The sequence below is a fragment of the Myotis davidii genome, unplaced genomic scaffold (genome assembly GCF_000327345.1).
Source record: "Myotis davidii unplaced genomic scaffold, ASM32734v1 scaffold199, whole genome shotgun sequence".
Lineage (NCBI taxonomy): Eukaryota > Metazoa > Chordata > Mammalia > Chiroptera > Vespertilionidae > Myotis > Myotis davidii.
In genome coordinates this window covers 4,494,703-4,517,188 of record NW_006290680.1, presented here as the reverse complement: position 1 = coordinate 4,517,188, position 22,486 = coordinate 4,494,703, and the positions used below count along the sequence as shown (strand labels likewise).

The 22,486-nt window shown below is 38.6% G+C and overlaps 1 protein-coding gene across 1 annotated transcript in view; it reads right to left on the bottom strand.

Moving 5' to 3' along the window:
• Window positions 1-22,486, bottom strand: part of STK4 (serine/threonine kinase 4) — an 83,649-nt gene that overhangs the window by 53,429 nt on the left and 7,734 nt on the right. The window contains exons 3-9 of the mRNA XM_015563952.1: window positions 21,923-22,051; window positions 19,445-19,559; window positions 15,906-16,070; window positions 14,667-14,834; window positions 12,222-12,359; window positions 9,457-9,585; window positions 8,667-8,853 (exon numbers count right to left, since the gene is read on the bottom strand). Of these exons, the coding sequence (XP_015419438.1) occupies window positions 8,667-8,853; window positions 9,457-9,585; window positions 12,222-12,359; window positions 14,667-14,834; window positions 15,906-16,070; window positions 19,445-19,559; window positions 21,923-22,051 (1,031 nt within the window). The remainder of the gene's footprint in view (window positions 1-8,666; window positions 8,854-9,456; window positions 9,586-12,221; window positions 12,360-14,666; window positions 14,835-15,905; window positions 16,071-19,444; window positions 19,560-21,922; window positions 22,052-22,486) is intronic.

The following is a 22,486-nucleotide window of genomic DNA, read 5'->3' as shown; positions in this document are numbered from 1 at the left end:
GAAAATTCCTGCACTTAAGTTGGGGTGGGTGGGACATTTTTTAAAACATTACTGAAACTGACAAGTGACCTTCCTTTAGACCAAACATTTTCATGCCAGACTTCAGACACAGAGGTAGCATTTACAAAACATCAATAATACCAAGAGTGAAAACTAAAAGCCTAACTAGCAAGAAGAAAGGAATCAGGATGCTGAAAAGTAGCACTGGTTCAAGGAAAATCTGGGTCCAATAAAAACACCACTGTCAAACATTAAAAGACTCATGTAATTAATAAAGTACCGACCATTTTTAAGCATTTACATGCTAAATATGTTACATATATTATCTTGTATCATCTTCACAACCCTACAAAGTAGGAACTCTTATGCCCCACTTTTTCAGACTAGGAAACTGAGGCTCAAGAAAGGGAAATAACTTGCCCAAGCTGACCTAGTCCATCAGGCTCTGGGCCAAGTTTCAAACTAAATTACTAATTCCACAAATTACTGTCCTTTCCACTACTCCTTTGTCTTTCTCTTGCTCTTACTCAGAGATATGATTCTAACAAAACTAATTGTTTTAAGTTAAGCTTCAGTAGGTACAACTACACTATTGCTATCTGAAACTCCCCTATGATGCTGACTGCGAGTGTCAAGGATACATGAACACTTAATATTCTGATGATAGTTTTAAACATCCTGGGGATCAGAAATTGGACAGTAAGCCTATTGTGGTAAAAGAAGTGTTAAAATACCCGTAGTCCTTTATGTTCTATTTTTCATCCTTGCAAAATGCTATCATCTGAGTCCGAGAGAAAGAGACAGATAACACACAAGGGAGGCAATGTTATAACAATCCCCTTCAAACAACTGCAGGTGGAAAGAAAATAGGCTGTAAGTCAAGAATTTCCATTTTATGCAGCTCCAAAATTAGTATCTGATGGATGGTGGTGAAATAAAATCACTTCAACAAGAGCCTGGACTTTGGTTTTAACATGAGGAAACTCAGAGCAACAATAGGAGTCTTCATGAGACTTAGGACTTTCTACGGAACTATCAATATAGAATGTTTTTACCACATAAAATCATCATAGTAACTTGCCTAAAACACGCTTCTGAGCTATCCTAACTTAATTATGCCACTATGCTTTAAAATTCTATTTCAGCCAAAACCGGTTTGGCTCAGTGGATAGAGGGTCGGCCTGCGGACTGAAGGGTCCCGGGTTCGATTCCGGTCAAGGGCATGTACCTGGGTTGCGGGCACATCCCCAGTAGGGAGTGTGCAGGAGGCGGCTGATCGATGTTTCTCTCTCATCGATGTTTCTAACTCTCTATCTTTCTCTCTTACTCTCTGTGAAAAATCAATAAAATATTTTTTTTTAAATTCTATTTTAAAGAGATTAGTGTGGCAATTGCTCTAGAATAAAAAATTAATATCTAACATAAAGAACTACGGCAAATCAGTAAAAAAAAAAAAGGCTATTCTCAAAGAACTCATTAGATTCTTGTGTAGGTAACCCAGAAGTAAATTAGATGAAAACCAAAGAGGCTAGGCAACAAAAGCTATAAGTTGTCATTATTAATATTTATTTTGATACATATCAGTCAGTTCTGCACAAGAATTTGAAAGTTTATTTTTAAAATGTATTCAATTACTTGGTTAGGGCCGTTTTAGCTGATAATAGTTTCAAAACTATACGCATGGTAACATGATACATATAGAGGACATCAATTCTGGTTAAGAATTCTAAGAAATCTGGGAAGAGAGAAGAAAAGTTTAAACTATTTTGACAGATTTAGGCTGGTTTCAGTCTTATTTGAACTTTGCCATGTATGAGGGAGGTATCCAAACTCCTACCTAAATAAAAGATATTGCCCTAGCGTTGCTGTGGTTATTTAAAATAAATATTGGTGCCGAAACCGGTTTGGCTCAGTGGATAGAGCGTCGGCTTGCGGACTGAAAGGTCCCAGGTTCGATTCCGGTCAAGGGCATGTACCTGGGTTGAAGGCACATCCCCAGTAGGAGATGTGCAGGAGGCAGCTGATCGATGTTTCTCTCTCATCGATGTTTCTAACTCTCTATCTCTCTCCCTTCCTCTCTGTAAAAAAATCAATAAAAATATATTTTAAAAAAATAAATAAAATAAAATAAATATTGGTGCTAATCTTGAAGAAAGCCTACCATAGAAAGGAGACGTGTGAACACAAATGGGAACACGTTATAAACTCATAACCTATTACAGAGCTCCCTCTGATGGTCAAAGGAAGTATAAGAATCCCAACACTCACAGAACCTCTCAGGTCACATCAGGAATATGTCCCTCGGTTCTTAGGGACAAATTTGTTCTATAGCCCTTATGAAAAAAACCCAGTTACATAAACAAATAGCAGAAGCCTCCCAAAATCCCCAAACTGATATTTATTCAGACATGTGTTTTCAAAAGTAATGTGGGCCATGGTTTACCAATGTGGTTATTACAGGTGCTCTGGAGGTATCTTACAAAGCAATCAAATCTCACCTCACTCTAATTTCCTCCTTCCAACTGCATTCTGATTCTTTACTATAGACTCAGATCTCTACAACCAAATATACTCCCTCATGTAACAATATCATTAACCTATCAACAGAGGCAGACCCCCTTTGAAAAACATCCACCTTTTGCTTCTGGAAATCCTGAGGAAACATGTAGAGTAGCCTGTTATTCAAATACCCAGCAAGGAGAGGTATATTCATGTAGGCTGAGGCTTCCCAACATAGGACCTATAACATGAGTCTTAGTCCTGCCCCTCAACAGCTTTAGGGGCTCTGCTGAGAAGCAGTATAACATAATGATTAAGAGTATGAATTCTGAAATCAAACACATCTGGCATCAAGTCTTGGCTCTTCTATGACTCACTATGTGATCATGAGCAAGTAACTAACCACTCTGCAATTCAGTTTCTGCTACCACAAAATCAGCGGTGGTGATGGTGGGGATACTAGATGGCTATATTTACCACACAGCATGGTTGTAATGATTAAAATAAATGTGAAATGCTTATAAAGAATTAAGCACAGAGCCTGATATATATCACATACCAAGGTATTACAGATTATTATTAAGTTATAATGTCTATCCTCCTGAGTATAATAAATAATTTATGTATAATAATTCTTTCTAAAAATAAATATTTCTGGAATCCAAAAGCCAGCAACAGTCTGACCATGAATTTTGGTGAGTTGTATATTACGGGTCTAATGCCCATTAATGTTAGAGTAGGCTTCCAAAACAAATCAGGAGTTTAGCAGAAAGAAGCATACACTCTGAAGTTCTTTCAGTTCCCAGCTCTACCACTTCCTGCCATGTGACCATGAGCAAATAACCTCTCTGAACCTGTTCCCTTATAGAGAAACTACAGAAATATTGCTGTAGACAGGTCAAGATGACTGAATGAGCTGAAGCGTGAGAGGCCTACCCTCCTGCTCCAAACACACAGAAATTCAAGATTTAAAAACAACAACAAAAAAAACCACAGTAATGTTTAAACCCAAGACAGGAAAGTCTGCAGATGGCACAAGCAAGGTGGCCCATTGGTAAAGCCAAACCAACTAGTTTGAATACTGATGTGAGAATAAGAATTGGGATAAAGACAGGAGCCAAAACACATCGAGGTAGAACTCAATTCCCAGCATAAAAGTTGGAGCCAAGACTCAAGGACATGGCTTAGGAATGGCTTAGGGATGGAAAGAGTCAACTTCTAGAAATATAATTTCTGGGCTGTACCACAAGCATACTGCAGAAATGAGAAATAATCTAAAGACTGCTCTGGAGAGAACTACCCCTAAGGGCCCCAACAAGAATGCCTACCTATTAGCCATGAGTGATATGATTTTTATAAACATGTGGACTATTAGAGCTATAAAAGACAAGGAAAGCCCTAACTGGTCTGGCTCAGTGGATAGAGTGTCGGCCTGCGGACTGAAGGGTCCCGGTTCGGTTCTGGTCAAGGGCATGTCCCTTGGTTGTGGGCACATCCCCAATTGGGGGTATGCAGGAGGCAGCTGATCAATGTTTTTCTCTCATCGATGTTTCTAACTCTCTGTTCCTCTCCCTTCCTCTCTGTAAAAAATCAATAAAATACATATTTTTTTAAAAAGACAAGGAAAATACGTAAGTTTAAAAATTCTTTAGCCTTTTGACCCAGTGATTCCACTTCTAGGAATATATATATATATAAAAAGACCACAAACACTAATTCAAAAGAATGTATATATCCCAATGCTCCCTGCAGTGTAATTACAATAGCCAAGATTTGGAAGTAGCCCTACTGCCCATCAGTAGATGAGTGGATAAAAAAGTTGCGGTATATTTACACAACAGACTACTACTCCATTGTAAGGTAAGAAAGGAAATCTTACCTTTTGTGACAGCATGGATGGACCTGGAGAGCATTATGCTAAGAGAAATAAGTCACTCAGAGAAAGACAAATACCATATAATTTCACTTATATGTGAAATCTAATGAACAAAATAACCAAACAAAATAGAAACAGACTCATAAATACAGAGAACTGACAGCTGTCAGAGGGGAAGAATCCTGGGGGACTGGGTGAAAAAGATAAAGGGATTAAGCAAAAAAAAAAACAAAACACAACCCAAAAACTCACAGACACAGACACAGTCACAGTATGGTGAATACCAGAGGGAAAGGTGGGTGGGGGAGGTAGAAGAGGTCAAAGGGGGGATAAATGGTGATGGAAGCAGACTTGACTTTGGGTGGTGAACACACAATACAATATACAATCTACAATAGGTATTCTAGAAGTGCACACCTAAAACCTATATAATTTTATTACCAATGTCACCCCAATAAGTTCAATAAAAATTTTAAAATGAATAAAATAATAATAATAAAATTAAAATGTTACTGATTAGGGCACTGAAGTTCATATAAGAAAGTGAATTATCCAACATAACACAGATAGTATCTGGGTCAGGCTTAGTTAAAAAGACTCATTTAAATGTTTAAAAATCAGTTCTGAAGGAATAGATATGATGCTTGAGATTTGATTTAAGTTAATTCAGCTTGTTATTTTCCTTGGGAGAGGGAGCCTAAAATATGATGGACAATGAGTTAATCATTTTTGAAACGGGGCAATAAGTCCATTGGAGTCATGATATTATTCTGTGCAATTGTGCATGTTTTTAATTTTCCATAATGAAAGTTTAAATAACTCCTAAAATAGTAAGAGGCAAAGATCTCAAAATAAGTGGTAAATCTGTCAAACTTGTAACTCAAAAACTGTATTTTAAGACCTGCAGCAGATTGTTTGTGAACTAAGTATATTTAATATCACTCAGCTGTGACTATTGAGGTTTGAATGTTTTTTTCATCATGACTATAATAAAAGATGCATTTTCTCATTAGGCATGCTAAAACTATCCAAGCTCAGAAACTGCACAACAACCCATTGAATTAATTAGCACTTGAAATATGAAAATTACATTTGGAACAAAATTAATTCTTTACATTAAAAAAGGCAGATTTTCCATAACCCGTGCATGCACAACACATGTTAATGGGTGAGCCTAGATATATTACACAGTGATTATAATCATCTGCATAATTAAAGCCCTTCAAACAAGAAAAAGATATGGCACTCAGAGTCAAAGAAAAGAACTAGAGTGTCAGCAGCTTATTACTGCAAAACAAACCTTCCTAACAAGTTACATGGCTATTAGAAAAAAGAAAAAACTAAATTTAGTTCATAGCATTCACTTGACAATTTATGTAACGCCACGCACAATATATCTAGAGTGCTTCTACCTTGAGTTTAGGGGATAAAACATTCCCTAAAACACAATAAGAACTTAAAGAGACTAGCAGGGAGTGACAAATGTCACTTTGTAAATATCCATTTTAAGGCCATAAAAAGCAGTGAGAGGAGGAAAAAGGGAGGAGAAAGGATTCTTAAGGCAATCATAGTTCAAAGTCCTAATTTACAGGACACACCATGATATCAGAAGTATTTTTGATGGTTTTTTATTTTTCTGATAAATGCTAGAAAAAAATTTGGAAGAAAAATTTAAAGACCAAAATCCTATTACCAATAATAGCTACTTTAAATATATATATGTTTTTATTGATTTCAGAGAGAGGAAGGGAAAGGGAGAAACAGATAGGAACATCAATTATGAGAGAGAATTGATTGGCTGCCTCCTACACACTCCCTACTGGGGATCAAACTGTGACTTAACGCTCAAACACTGAGCAACAGTACTTTTAATATTTGGTTTATTTCTCTCCAGCTTTTTTATTCAGTCAGGTGTTTTTTTTCAGTCATTTTTCTATGCATATATTAACATGTTAACTTATTTTTTTTTACTCTGGTAAAACTGGGTCATGCTATAATTTTGTTTCCTTCTTTTTCCTTTTTTAATATATTTTTATTGATTTAAGAGAGCAAGAGGGAGAGATAGAAACAGCAATGATGAGAGAGAATCATTGATCAGCTGCCTCCAGCATGCCCCCTTACTGGGGAGTGAGCCTAAAACCTGGGCATGTGACCTGACAGGGAATTGAACCATGACCTTCTGGTTCATAGGTCAACACTCAACCACTGAGCCACACTGTCTGGGTGATTCCTTCTAAATATTTCCCCCAAAACAGGATTTTTAATATTTTTGTATGGTGTAGTATTCCATCCTATGGTTGTATCATAGTTTATTTGACTAACCATTTTCTACTAAACATTTAAATTAATCCAGCCTTTTTTTTTTAACAATTTTAAGTAACATATTTGAAAAAGTTCTTGAATATAATTTGCTTATATCTTCAATTATTTTCTTGGACCAGAGTCCTAGAAGTGAAATTTACTGAGTCAAAGATTTGAACTTTTCAAATTCTTGATACATACTACATTCCAGAAAAGTTATATGAGTTAAATATCCACTAATAGTATTACTACTCTTTCCTATCTGTGTGGTTCTGGTCAGAGGTCAAACACAGATGATGAGCAAGCCATGGCCCCAAAACAAAAGAAAAACAAACACACACAAAAAAACCTTTTCCCTTCAAAAACAAAGGGTTGCCCGGCCAGCATGGCTCAGTGGTTGAGCATCACCTGGAGGTCACAGTTCGATTCCCAGTCAGGGCACATGCCCAGTTGCAGACTTGATCCCCAGTGGGGGGCATGTAAGAGGCAGCCAATCAATGATTCTCTCTCATCATTTATATTTCTATCTCTCCCTTCCTCTCTGACATAAAAAAAATAAAGAAAGAAAACCCCAAAGGGTTGGTTATAAATACAAATACCTGAAAGGTGAAACATAGAGAGAAATCCCTAAGAACCACAGCCCTGCAACTGTCTCTGCCACAATAAACCAGCTGCAGTTCCCCTGAACTCACTAGCCTTTCTCTTGCCTCCTCGGATTTGTGAGCATTGTTCCTTTTGCTGGACCATCTCCAACCCACACTACTCACTTGCCAACCAGCTTGCCTTTTCCCTCCAGGAATTCTTCAGTAATCCGCAGTCTAAACTAAATATTCTTCCACTCGGCTTCAACAACACCCTATATTACCTCTATTTTAGAACTCATTTCATGGACTGAAGTATAATTAATGGTCTGTTCCCAACACTAGACAATGAGTTCCTTCAGGGCAGGATCTGTTTCTTCATTTCCTGTTGCATTTTTAGCATCTACAAAGTACCTGGGATACGATAGGCACTGGAGAAAAATGTATTAAATGAATTAATCAATCACAAACAGAAGGTCTAGGTCTGGTCTGTAAAGAACCGGACAGCAAAAATTGCAGGATTTGGGAGCCCCGTGGTCTTAGTCGCCAATACTCAACTCTGCTTCTATAGCACAAAAGCAGTCATAGACACTATGTAAGTGAATGGACATGGCTCTGTTCCAATAAAACTTTATCAAAACCAGGTGGCATGCCACATTTTGGATGTGGACCATAGTTTGCTAATCCCTGATTTAGAGGAATAAAAAAAAAAGATGATGAAGAAAGGATGAAGAGACTTACTACTTTAAACCTATGCAAAGTTTAGGCTAAATCATACTTATATAACTAAATTACTAGCATTTTATATTCTCGAATTCCTTTCTTCTGTGACTTGGTCTGTAATGCAGAGTAAGGAGAAAAGAAATAACTAAAGAAGGTAGGAGAGGATGGCATTCTGATGGGAGCTGAGCTCAGGTGTCAAGCCTCAGGCAAAAAAGTATCAGTGGGATAAGAAGCAGAGATGAGCTTAAACTCAAAGGGATTTGATAGGACTTTTAAGTGTGTACAGTCACTCTGAATAGATTGGCTGAGTATTGGTAAACCTGCGTTAGACACACAGAGTATAATGAAAAAAAAGATAAGATATATACAGTCAACGGCTCAGAATTTCAATAACTCAGAATTATGCATCAGATCAATGCATGTGCTTGCCTCCACAGATTCAGGAAAAGGAGGGAAATGACATCATTCAATGAGAGAACGGTCACTGATGCTTTCTTGCCTCTGACTCACATGCCAGCTTTCCCTTTCCCCAAACCCGTGCCCTCACCACAACCCCCATGTTTCTACTCCTTTGGTTGCAGCAATATGAGGCCTCAAGACTGAGCCTGAGTGGACCACGTGAACCTGTCTTCTCTGGAATGTATAAGGTCTGCCTGAGAAGTTACTATATTTGATCAGAGCCTTACTTTTCATAGTTCCTTCCTCTTCCTCATCCTCTGCATTGATCACCATGGTGCCCAGCTGTGACAGCAATGTTCCGTCGTGCTCGATCATAGTATTGGCTCCATCACTCATGGTGCTGGCTACTCGGACAGTGCCCATCTCATCACCTGCTGCTCGAACCATGGTGCCAGAATCCAATTCATCCTCCTCCTGTAAAACAACAGACTCTCAAATTGGAGCTACTTTGAGCAAAAGTGAGTTTTCTGAATTACTATTACTCATCTTGTTGCAAATATTTCTGGATTTGACACTTACTCAGATTCTAAACCCACTTTGTAGAACTGGGAACACTCTTATTTAAGCAAAGAACATAAATTTACCCAAGTGAGAGTAGTGTATCTAAAGGACTCCCTTCTTCTCCCCTTAATAGAGTTTTGCAACATATATCTAAAGATCTATGCACGCCCTTGGAATCTCAGGGTTGTGAGGGAGTCTATAAGTGTAAAATCGACATATTTAGTATGACTCTAGGTTCCCCAAAAGGACACAGAAAAACCAAGCCTCAGACCTGAGCATTCTCTTTGCAGAATAAAAAGGTGCGTTGAATAACAGATGAAGTGTGTAAGTGTCTTAGGAAGCACTATGAGAAGAGCACGCACAGATGAAGCAAGCCTTGGTCCAGTACAGGACAGAGTCCTGTAAGAAGAGTCTCCAGCTCCAGGCAGATCCAACATCTACACGTCTTACCTGGCTTAGCAATCATGAAATAACGAGCATTAATGCCCGAGGCCCAAAGCCAGGCCTGCCACTCACCGAGTTTTCTTCATCCTCGTTTTCCACCTCCCGCTGCTGGGCTTCCTGGCGTTTCAGTTTCACATCCATGGCTTCATTAATTAAGTCCCGTAGTATCGACACTCCTTTGGCGCTCTTGACAAATGGGTGCTTAAGCAAGAAAGTGACAAACGCTGGGGACAGTTTATAAGCACCAGTGCCAAAACAGTGCCTGGCACACAGCAGGTACTTGATAGTATTTGTTGAATCAGTTGCTGAGTCTAATCTTTCTCTTTTTGCTTTGGACAACAGCTAACCCACACTCACTTTATAACCGAGCAGATGCATAATCAGGCTTTGCCCCCCCTTTTTGGCCTGGCTAAAACTGCGCCGCCCTCTCTCTGTCAGATCTAGAGATTCTCAACCTCCTGGAGGAAATTTTGTAATGTTGGGAGCTTCTAGTTACAATGTCTGAAGAACACAAACAGCACGGGAGGACAGGGACACCACATCCTGCAAAGTGGAACCTCTGGCACAACAACACACTGTAGCACATTCTGCACATCTTTTAATGTCTCCGAGTACATGTACACCCTGATAAATAATACTGAAAACTTTTTCCAGAGATAAGCAAAAGGTCTAGTAATTTGGGAGGTAAGTTTGGAGTAGGGGTTTAAATGGAATAAAGACATTGTTTAGAAATTACTGAATAATTTACTCATCCTGCTTATTCTTCCTATTCAGTGTACTACAGCATTTCCAACTATTTATTTAGGTAAAAACAAATTCAATGTAAAAGTGTAGTTACTGCAGAAATACTAAAATTAGTCACAAAGACACTTGAAACACAGGGATATTGCTGAATTCCATTTATAAAAATGAAGTTTTTTAATATTAATACCAACAACCAAAGTGTCCTTCGATAGAGGATTGGATAAAGAAGATGTAGTACATATCTACGATGGAAAACTCAGCCATAAGAAAAGACAAAATACTGCCATTTGCAACAACATGGACAGACCTTGAGAGTATTATTCTGAGTGAAATAAGTCAGTCAGAAAAAGCTAAAAAACATATGATTTCATTCATATGTAGGATATAAAACTGGAACTCATGGACACAGACAATAGTGTGGTGGTTACCAGAGGGAAGAGAATAGAAAGTGGATGAATGGGGTCTAATATATGGTGACAGAAGATGGTTTGACTTTGGGTAGTGGACACACAGTATACAGACCTTATATCATAGAAATGTACACTTGAATCCTATATGATCCTATTAATCAATGCCACCCAATGCATTTAATTTTTAAAAAATTAAACAAATAAATATTAATACCATCTTACATATTTGTTGTTTATAGTACAATTGTAAGAAATCTCTGTGAAATGTGGGTGGATGGGTGGGAAGAGATCAACCAAAGAACTTATATGCATATATGCATAGCCCATGGACACAGACAATAGGGTGGTGAAGGTGGGGCGGGCTAGAAGGGATCCATGGGGGATAAACGGGGACATACTTTCAATAATACTTTCAATAATAAAGATTTTTTTAAAAAGTGAAATCTATCTTTCTACATGTGAAAGTTACATGTGGAAATTCTTTTCGGGGGGTGAGGGGGTTGTCTGTTGTTTTTCCAAACTTACTCTGATATTGTCCCCAAAGTTTCCCTTTTTAATCCCTTCTCTATTCCCCACCACCCATGAAAGGATATGGTCTCCAAGTACTCTATAGATTGAAAGTATGCCTCAACATGTGGTGGGCTCATAACACAGGAGATATCTTTTCCATAAAACTTTATCAGAACCCCAGCCAGGCAGGAGAAGAATTTGCCACTACACTTAGAAACAAGACCGAGCTCATTTGCAAGAATATCATATTTGCTGTTCTTTCCAATTGGAAAGCTTATAAGATAATTTCCCGCCTCGTATCATATACAAATAAGTCTGGCCTGCTATTACTTACCATTGTTTTATGCAAGTGCCCACCCATTCATATTCCTGTATATCATGAATAGAATGGTTTCTGTTCTTATTACTGCTCTTACATCTAAATTCTTTCATGATGATAGGTACAGGTCTCTAACTATTTCATTATGCCTGTAAGCTGAGTAAGGCTGGAGCATTTCTATATTGATAACTATGTTATTTTATTATAAATTATTATCTTTATATGTCTCCGTTATATCATAGACATTATACTGATTCTTTTAAAATTATGGGCATAAACAGGTTTATTATCTATAAGTTTCATTCCAGAAGAGTAATAAGTGTTAAAAAAGTACCTAAATATAGGTTGTCCCAAAAAATGTATACACTTTGAATAATTATAAAGGCAGTGTTTATTAAAAACCATTTCATTTTCAAAATTAAGCTATCAGCTGTTAGAGTGTGTATACATTTTTTGAATACCCTGTATATATGGGGACTGATATGGTTGAAAACTATTGGCCCAGCTAATAATAACAGCAAATATTTGTCAAATCCATATCGTACTATCTGTAATATGTGTAAAGCATTGTTCAAAGTTATACATATTATGTCACATAATCTTCAGGTGCTCACTAAATGTCAATTCCCATTCTCTAATCCCATAGAGCCCTATATTTTCTTGCCATATTGTCTTGTTCAATGACTTAACATTCTTTTCTATGTCTTTTTGACTCAGTTAGGACCAAACCTTCTGACAAGCAGGAAATGTCTTATAGTTTGTTCCCATCTCCACACAGGTGTAGGTGGGTTAAAAGCATCTTTTGGTTAGCATGTGAATGAAATACAGAGGGAGCACCTCAGGGTGATTCATACCTGTAGGAGTTGAGTGGCTGTGGCTCTATGCTCAGGGCTCTTTACAAGACACTGCTTCACAAAATCCATGAAGCTATCTGACCATAGTTCTGGCTTTCGGAATGTGGGAGGAGGGTTGGTAGGAATCATAAAGATTGCCTGGTTAAAAAAAAAAAAAGTAAAATAAAAGTGATGCTTCAATTAAAATGTAACTGGAAATACATTTGAAGTTTGATAAAATGATTTTTCTTTTATCCACTAAAGAGCCCACCCAAATTCCAACAAAAGTCTAAGTATTCAAAGTAAGAAGTCTGACAAAGAACTTGATATAAATCACTCTCTCCTTCCCCCTTCCTGCCCTCACCTTCTCCCTCTTTCATATGTATCCTTGTCCCCCAAACCTCACAATATCCACCAAACTTTTTAAAAATATATTTTTTAAAAAATTGATTTTTAGAGAGAGAGCAAGGGAAAGGCAGAGAGAGAAACACTGATGTACTGGGGATCGAGCCTGCAACCCAGGCATGTGCCCTGATCAGGAAATGAACCAGCAACCTTCTGGTGCACGGGACGACTCCTAACCAACTGAGTTACACTGGCCAGTCCCCACCAAGCTTTTTAAAATTTTGTTAACCACAGTACATTGCCTTTCAAAGTAAAAAGGCAAGACCTAAGAGCATCAATATCCTAAAGATAAAACCTCAGCCGCAGAGCTGTCAAATTTCCCTCCTTCCTAAAGGTACCACCACCACTGGCTATAACTAGTTACTGCAAGGAGACCATAAACTCAGAAGTCCCCAAAATCATAAGGGAGTCATTCCCTTTCAAACCAAACCAATTCAACATACTTAAAAAAAAAAAATTGGCCCACTACATTGCAGTTAATTGAGTTTCCACTAAAAGAGCCACAGTTAAAAAAAACACACACAAAAAACTCTTTGCAATAATCAGCTTAAATTATAGTCTTTAAATCTAAAAATATAACCAGTAAATAATGCTACCCTTCCCCACGTCTGCACCTCCCAAAGAGAGGGGAACTTATCTTGGGGCCCATGAATACTTTTTTAAAAAACTGTTAAGTCTTTCAATAGAAGAACTAATTAATCAGAGAAGAGAAGGAGCTGGGTTGGGAGGTATAAAGACTATAAAGGCCGAGGAAGGGTGGAGGTCTGATAACAGTGCTGTGGTGAGGGGTCCTGTGGGTGGTGGTGTTAAAGCCCGGAAGCCCCTCAGGGTGTTTTGGTGGACAGTAAATCTAATGGTCCTTAACACACTAGAACAGTGATGGCGAACCTATGACACTCATTTTTTTGGTTGATTTTTCTTTGTTAAATGGCATTTAAATATGTAAAATAAATATCAAAAATAAAAATTTTTGTTTTACTATGGTTGCAAATATCAAACAATTTCTACATGTGACACGGCACCAGAGTTAAGTTAGGGTTTTTCAAAATGCTGACACGCCGAGCTCAAAAGGTTCACCATCACTGCTCTAGAAGTAGATGGAGGGTAGCGAGTACAGAGCCTCCACATCAATGGTTCTCAACCTGTGGGTCGCGACCCCTTTGGGGATCGAACAACCCTTCCACAAGGGTCGCCTAAAACCATCGGAAAACACATATTAAATATATAATTACATATTGTTTTTGTGATTAATCACTATGCTTTAATTATGTTCAATTTGTAACAATGAAAATATATCCTGCATATCAGATATTTACATTACAATTCATAACAGTAGCAAAATTACAGTAATGAAGTAGGAACGAAAATAATTTTCTGGTTGGGGGTCACCAAAACATGAGGAACTATATTACAGGGTCGTGGCATTAGGAAGGTTGAGAACCACTGCTCCAGATGAAGGAGGGTGGTGATCTACAAACCAAAACTTACAAATTTAAATACCTGCAAGAGCCAGGCAGGAATAAGACAACACATGAACCAGGCTGGGTGTTAGTGACAGGCGTTCAAAAAAAATAGTTTGCTTTCCTCTTACCATTTCTACCCAACAAATCTTACTATAAGACAAATTGTACTATAAGACAAACGTTAGAGAAAACACTGCAGTATGTGACAACTGATACTTGGTAGACAGGGAACTGTGGAGACTGATGAAGTGGAAAGCCCATGCCCTGCATAACGGAGAAGTGCCAGTTAATGTTATATTAAAATGTGAGCAGCTAAAATAAAAAAATATACGTTGCACAAGTCACACAAGCATTTCCATGGCCTATGTCCTGCCTAGGGCTATCAATAGGGCTTCTGGAATGAAGAGGGGTAAATTATACTTTAAGTAATTAGAGACTACAACTAGTGGAAGTGTATCATCTGGAGTCCAGACTAACATTTAATAACATATAATTAATTCATTTGTCATTTGGTACCTAACCAAGTAAGTCATTTAACAAACTTTCTAATGATGACCAGTAACTAACCACTCCACTGGTTTCCCATCCATTTCCTTACCCTCATTGGATGGATATCGGCATATGGGGGCTTCCCTTCAGCCATTTCTATGGCAGTTATTCCCAATGACCAGATGTCTGCCACACAGTTGTACCCAATTTCCTGAATCACTTCTGGAGCCATCCAAAATGGTGTTCCTATGACTGTATTTCGCTTGGCCATAGTATCCTAAAATAGAAAGGAGAGAGTTCAACACTAAGCATCAAAACTATGAAGAAAAAAAGACTTTTCCAACAATAAGAACTGTCTTACACCTGAAATACATATAAAAACCATACTCAAGGCATGACCAAGCAAGTCACAAAAGAATTCAAATGACCTAGAGACATAATAGATTCTCAGTTACTAAAACACAAAAAATAATAATCCTTTGTAATAAAGAGGTAATATGCAAATAGACAGTCACGCCATCGCACAAGATGGCTGCCACAAGATGGTCAGCAGGACAGGGCAGTTGTGGGCGACCAGGCCTGGAGGGGAGGGCAGTTGCGGGGGACCAGGCCAGCAGGAGATGGCAGTTGGGGACGACCAGGCTTTCAGGGTAGGGAGGGCAGTTGAGGAGGACCAGGCCTGCAGGGGATGGCAGTTAGGGGTGACCAGGCAGGCAGGGGAGGGCAGTTGGGGGCGACCGGGCTGGCAGGGGAGCAGTTAGGTGTCGATCAGGCTAGCAGGGGTGTGGTTAGGGGGTGATCAGGCTGGCAGGCAGAAGTGATTAGGGGCAATCTGGAAGGCAGGCAGGCGAGTGGTTGGGAAACAGCAGTCCCAGATTGTGAAAGGGATGTTTAGGCCTAAACCAGCAGTCCGACATCCCCCAAGGGGTCCCAGATTGGAGAGGGTACAGGCTGGGCTGAGGGACACCCCTGCCCCCAGTGCATGAATTTCATGCACCAGGCCTCCAGTCAATCAATAAAAACCCTAAAATAAGATAGACAAAAATTAAAGATTACTAAAAGCTAATGTTGACAATAGCTGCCCTCCCCTGCCGGCCTGATGGCCCCCAACTGCCCTGACCTGCTGGCCTGATCGCCCCTAACAGCCCTCCCCTGCCAGCATTAATGTGAAAGAGATACATCGATTGGTTGCCTCCTGTACTCGCCCCAGACCTGGGCTGGGGGTTGAATCTGCAATCCAGGTACATGCCCTTGATCAGGAATTGAACCCACAATCCTTTGGTGCATAGGCCAACATTATAACCACTTAACAACACTGGCCAGAGCAACAAGTAACAGTTTTACTTACTGTAAGTTGACCTGCTACCCCAAAATCTGCAAGTTTTGCATGTCCTTCTGTATTTAGCAAAATATTTCCTGCCTTTATATCTCGGTGTATTTTTCTCATAAAATGAAGGTATTCCAGTCCCTTAAGCGTTGATTGTAATATTGTAGCTATTTCATCTTCTGTTAACTAAAAAAGAATGAGAAATCAAAATCCTTTAGTTTACATCAGGACATTTGAAAAAGGAAAAAAAAAAAGATCCAAACTGCTTTCCTAGAATACAAATATAAGATCTTATTCAGCCTGTAAACAGCATTTGACAGCAATGCCACTGTACACTAACAACTCCCAAAGTTGTATTTCCAGCCCAGATCTCTTCCCAAATACGAGATTCATATATTTGCCTACACAACATATCTAATGAATACCTAACAAGTATCATAAGCATAATATATCAAACTCAAATTCTTTATTTCTGCCACTACCCTACCCCTCTCCTTACCACCCACCCAACCTATTCTACTCTTCCCAGTCTCCTCTTTCTCAGTAAAAGGCAATTTCATTCTTTCAGTTGTTTTGCCCCAAAACCTTGAGGCCATTCTTGGCTTTTCTCTGTCTTCAAAATATATCCAAACGTATCCTCTGTAATCATCCTGGTCCAAGCCACCATCAAGTCCTACCTGAAGTATCCTAATAATTTCCTAACCAGTCTCATTGCTTCTGCCCTTGACCCTCTGCAATGTATTTTCCACACAGAAGCCAGAAAGTCTGATAATTAGGTTAAGTCACACTTCAAAAGAAGTAGAGCCAAGACTAAAAGTTAGGTCTTTCTATTCCCAAATCCCGTATTTTCTGTGCCACAGCATACTCCCTTCTGAGTGAGTTGTTTGTCATAGGGGAACTGAGTGAGAACTTGTGAGTTGATTTTCTTTAGAACTCAGACTGATCAGATAAGTGTTCATCATTCAAGAAATACTTTTTTCAGGACTCTACTGTGTGTCAGGTGGCTTTCTTGGTGCTGGGGATATAGTAGTAAACAGATCAAAGACATTTTTAAATGCAAGGTATGTTTCCAATAGGGAAGACATCACATAAATGGATATGCAAGAATGCATAATATGTCAGATGGTGATAATGCTGCATTGACCAATAAAGCAGGATAAAGGAATAGAGAATGAAGATGTAAGCCAGATCTGCTCAAAACCCCAATGGCTTCCTCAGTCACTCCAAAGCCAGTCCTCACCAAGGTCTTACATGAGCTGGTTCCCAGCTACCTTCATCTTCTACCGCTCTCTCTACCTTGCTCATACTGTCTCAGCCATCTAGGCTTCCTTGATGTTCCTCAAATGCTCTGAGCACACTCCCACTTTGGGCTTTTTGACCTGCTGCTCTCTCTGTCTACAATGCTCTTCATCTAGATTTCTGTATGACTCACTCCCTTACTGCACTCTCTGTCTCTGATGTCACCTCATCAGAAAACCAGAGAGGCCTTCCCTAGCTCCCTCCATTCCTAGATGATTCATTCTCTATTCCTTTATCCTGCCTTATTGGTCAATGCAGCATTGTCACCATCTGACATATTATACATTATTTGCATACCTATTTATGTAATGTCTTCCCTATTGGAAACATACTCTGCATTTAAAAATGCCTTTGATCTGTTTACTACTATATCTCCAGCACCAAGAGAGCCACCTGACACACAGTAGGGTCCCGAAAAAAATATTTCTTGAATGATGAGCACTTACCTGTTCAGTCCCAGTTCTAAACAAAATCAACCCACAAGTTCTCACTCAGTTCCCCTTATGACAAACAACTCACACTCATAAGGGAGTATACGGTGGTGCAAAAAATATGGGATTTGGGAATAGAAAGACCTAACTTTCAGTCTTGGCTCTACTTTGACTTAACCTAGTTACCAAACTTCTCTAAGTCTCAGTTTCTCAATCTAAATGCAGGATATGTTTCCAATAGGGAAGACCTCACATAAATAGATATACAAAGAATGCATAATATGTCAGATGGTGATAATCTATATATATAAAAGCCAAGTGACTGGAATGACTGGAACGACCAGAATGACCGTGCACTGTGACCGGCCAACCAGCCTGATCAGGGGCAGGGCTAGCCGGCCAACCTCCCCTGGTCCCTTCCCTGGGCTGTCCTGATTGGGGCAGGCCAGCCGGACCCCACCCATGCACGAATTCGTGCACCAGGCCTCTAGTGCTGAAATAAAAGTATCACCTTTCTTCAAGAGTGTCATGAAAATGAAATGATATAAGGTATGTTAGAATCCAGTAACTACTACACTATCAACCCATCAATAAATATTTAAGGAGCATCTATTATGAGCCAGGCACTATGCTAATAACATTAAAAACAGCTAACAATTACTAAGCATTTATTCTATACTAGCCACTATTTTTGTAATCTCATTTAATCCTTACAATTAACAAATGAAGTGTGTACTATTATTATCATCACCATTTTATAGATGATGAAGCTGAAGCACAAATTAAGTAATTTGTGCCAAAGGTAACAGAGCTAATAAATGATAGAGCTTGCACTAATGTCCAAGCAAACACTATTGGCAAGGAAGCAAGCTAGAGTTTGGGGTACCTTCTGTGGCCAGAGGACAAAGCTGGCCATTTGTTTCCTGGCCCCTTATTCTAAACAGCTGAACTAATCACTATGGTAGTGCTGCCCAAAAGAAATATATGTGAGCCACAAATACAACTTTTAATTTTTGAGTAGCCACATTTAAAAAAGAAAATAACAAGCAAAATTAATTTTGATAATACATTTTACTTAACCATACATGTCCAAAATATTATCATTCCAACATTAGTTCAATATAAAAAATTATATACCTTTTACATTATTTTTGTAATAATTCTTCCAAATCTGGTATATATTTAATACTTACAACACATTTCAAATCAGACAAGCCATATTTCAAGTCCTCAATAACCATATGTGCCTAGTGACTATCACGTAATCACAGTAATAGCAAATCATCTTTCACAGAAAGTATTCTCTAATTAATAGGATGCAGAGGAAGTTAATCTGTGAACATTATGGGTAGGAGAAGAAAACTAACTCCAAATTGAAACATTTAAAATTTATTGTTTACCAGGGGTCCTCAAACTTTTTAAACAGGGGGCCAGTTCACTCTCCCTCAGACCGTTGGAGGGCCAGACTATAGTTTAAAAAAAAACTAGTCAGCTGCTAAGCAACAGGCAGCGGCGGCAAAAACACCTGGCGGGCCGGATAAATGTTTTTGGCAGGCCGCATGTGGCCCACGGGCCATAGTTTGAGGACCCCTGGTTTAAGCACTAGATAGTCAGTTTTATCTCAATATGAAATAAGCAAAGCATGTAAATATCACTGGATTGGAATGTTGTCAAAACTGCCACATTTAAGAGACATTAAAGAGCAAAGAGGGGGGAAAAATCTAACAGTCATCTCTCTAGATATGGTAGTAGGAGAGCACACCAAAAGGCAGAAAAAAGAAGATGGCATAAGAGACTAGCTCAGTGGCATTATTCTAGAAGAAAACTTACTGTTTTATTTCGTAATCGAATGATATCAGATACAGAACCAGCCCCACAGTACTCCATAACGATCCACAAGTCTGTGTTCTTAAAATAACTGCCATAATATTTGACTACATGAGGGCTAGAGAGAGAGAGACAATATAGGTTAGCGGAAAAACCTTCAAACATCTCTATTAATTCATGCTGTTAAACACCTGAAAATTTCTCTGCTCAAAAGAGCAAGTATTCATATTTATGGTTAAAATGGGCACCCTCCTGATAAGAATGTAAACCAGTATAACTTTTTTGGAGGGCAATAAGTAACAAAAGTGGAAAAAATGTATGGGTCTTTTAACCCAGCATTTCTAAGTCTACAATTCATTCTAAAAAAAATATTACAGATATTAAAAAAGAAATGATTACCATTGTAGTACTGTTTATAAAACTGATACTTTAGATACCATCTAAATGTCCAACATTAGGGAGTTTAGTTACAGAATACTTGATAATATGAGATTTCCTGTTCCCTCTCTCTCTCTCTCTCTCTCTCTCTCTCTCTCTCTCTCAGACTCACACACTCACACACACACACACACACACACACACACAGGGGCAATTACATGATAATAAGTATAGTGAAACTCCAAAAAGAGATATGGAAGGATATGTATACCAAGTAGTATTTAACAATGATTATTTCTCCAAAGGGAAAAGTGATTTTATCTTCTTCTTTTTATTTTAAATTTTCCTAGATGTCACATGTAGTTTGGGGGGAAAAAACAAAAACCCACTACAATCTATTACAAAGAAAAAATTTGGAGTTTCAAGCCTGAAGAGAGATTCCAAACAAGGAATTTCAGAGAAAAATCAAACATTCCATTACAACGAAATAATTTGCCATCTGAGAGCTACCAGCTTTAACTGGCTAGATTATTATCAAGTTATTAAGTTATTAAATAATGTTGCATAATAACTGAAGATGCTAAAACCAACTGGGCTTCACTAACTCTCAGGATTTCAAGCCCTTCATCCTTGGGAAATATGCCAATGGCAAGGACAGCAGGAAAACCCCCACATAAGTGAATATTAATGGAAACATGGATGAATAAGTCTGTTAAGGTACATATAACCACACTTGCTCACACCTCCCTAAATTCCTATGGTATTTACAGCCTCTACAAGGCAATTACTGTCAGGTACTTCCTGTTGGAATCTGTTCTATACATCTTGTATTTTCAGCTAGATTTTCTGTACATTTATATGCCTGGCCTGTCCAGTCTACTCCCAGAGGATGAGAACTCGGCCCTGTATTTCTTTGTATTCCTTACAGTACTTAGCACAGAGCAGGCTCTTCAAAATACCACTTCTCTAATTACAGACATTTGTATACCCTGTTTGGAACTAGTCGCTCAAAAGCGGCAAAGTGTCAATTTGTCAACTGGAAAGAGCTCCCATAATATATCTTATGGAGGAGGAAAAGCAACCCTGCTACCTTACTCTGGTCAAGACAATCAAAAAATATGAGGTTTTTATCTCATGTAAAGTAACCACCAGTGTATAAAGAATAAAAGAAAGAGAGGGAGGGAGAAGAGATATGACTGCATTCACAAGTCTGTGAGACTTGAGGGCTCCAGGGCAAATTTCCTAGCAGGTAGCTCCCCCTGTCCTAATGTTGAAGCTTTACCAAAAAAAAAAGGGGGTGGGGGGGTGGGGGGGGAGTACCAAGTTGATCTGTTGACCAAAAGAGCTTTGGAAGAATGAATGTAGCTTCAAGTGCAAGACTTTCTCATTCCCCTTTCAATTCCCTAGAGCTGGCATTGCCCCTAAGTTTGGGTTTCTCTCAAATCTAAACAGTACTAGGGAAGCCTGCTCCATCACTGTGAACACCCTTGTTGTCACGGAATTTCAGAGCAAACCACGTGCTTTTCTGCGGTCGCCTGTTGGCTTGACTTCCTGCTATAGCATTTGACAAATCTTAGTTCCTCAAAAATAACATATTTAGCTACTCTTAGCTTGAATAATTTCTTAAAGATATAAAGAAAGGACCAATAAGACAGAAATAAGTATTCTCTTTTAACATATCTATCTGTATATCCTAAGGTTTCTAAAGCTAAAAAGCATTGAATTATCTCTTCTTAACTGTCTCTGGAGAAATGTTTTCTCAATAGGAAGTAAGAGATCATTATTAAAAAAAAAAAAAAAAAAAAAGCTAGCACCACCTTCTCCCTCTTCGCCTCTTCTTCCTAGTTTTGAAAAGGGCTTACTGAAAAAACAAAACAGAAAACTATGCAGAAATAGAAACTATAAAAGTTTAGCTACAAAAACACAAACTTTTTCATTATATTTTTTTTCTGGAAAACAAACAAACACATGCATAGTGATTCCATTAAGTGCTCCCTTCTGTAAAACATCTAAGTAAATGCAACTCTAGGCATCAAACTATTTAAATGATCACAGCAAATTCAAAACCATGTTCTCTCCAGAGTTAATACCACATGTCTTTACCTGTCACATTGCTGCATTATAGAGATTTCTTTGATTATCTCCTGCAGGTCTGATTCCACAGGAACTTGCTTAATAGCCACGATCTGGCCTGTCTCTTTATGAATAGCTTTGTATACGCTGCCATAGGACCTATAATGGGAGGAAGGAGAGCATTTATTAAAGTCACAAGCCAAGAGATACCGTATTTGCCGGCGTATAAGACGACTGGGCGTATAAGACGACCCCCTAACATTTCCACTCAAAATACAGAGTTTGTTATATACTCGCCGTATAAGACTACCCCCTCTTCCGCACACCTTCCACACACCAAATAAAAGGTAAAACAATATCAGATTTGATTTTAACATTTTAATTTATATTCAAATGCTTATGACATGCAGGAAAACTGTCACAAGGCTGTATGTAATCAAACATATACATAAAACAGTGCAAGTTTATTACCGGTAAACATACCGGTAATTCACTAAAGAAAACACACTCTATAGACTGGTACCGTAGATGCTTCTCAGGAACACAGGCAAGCAGCCCACAACCTAGAGGGACTGTCAATGATAGAAGAAAGAT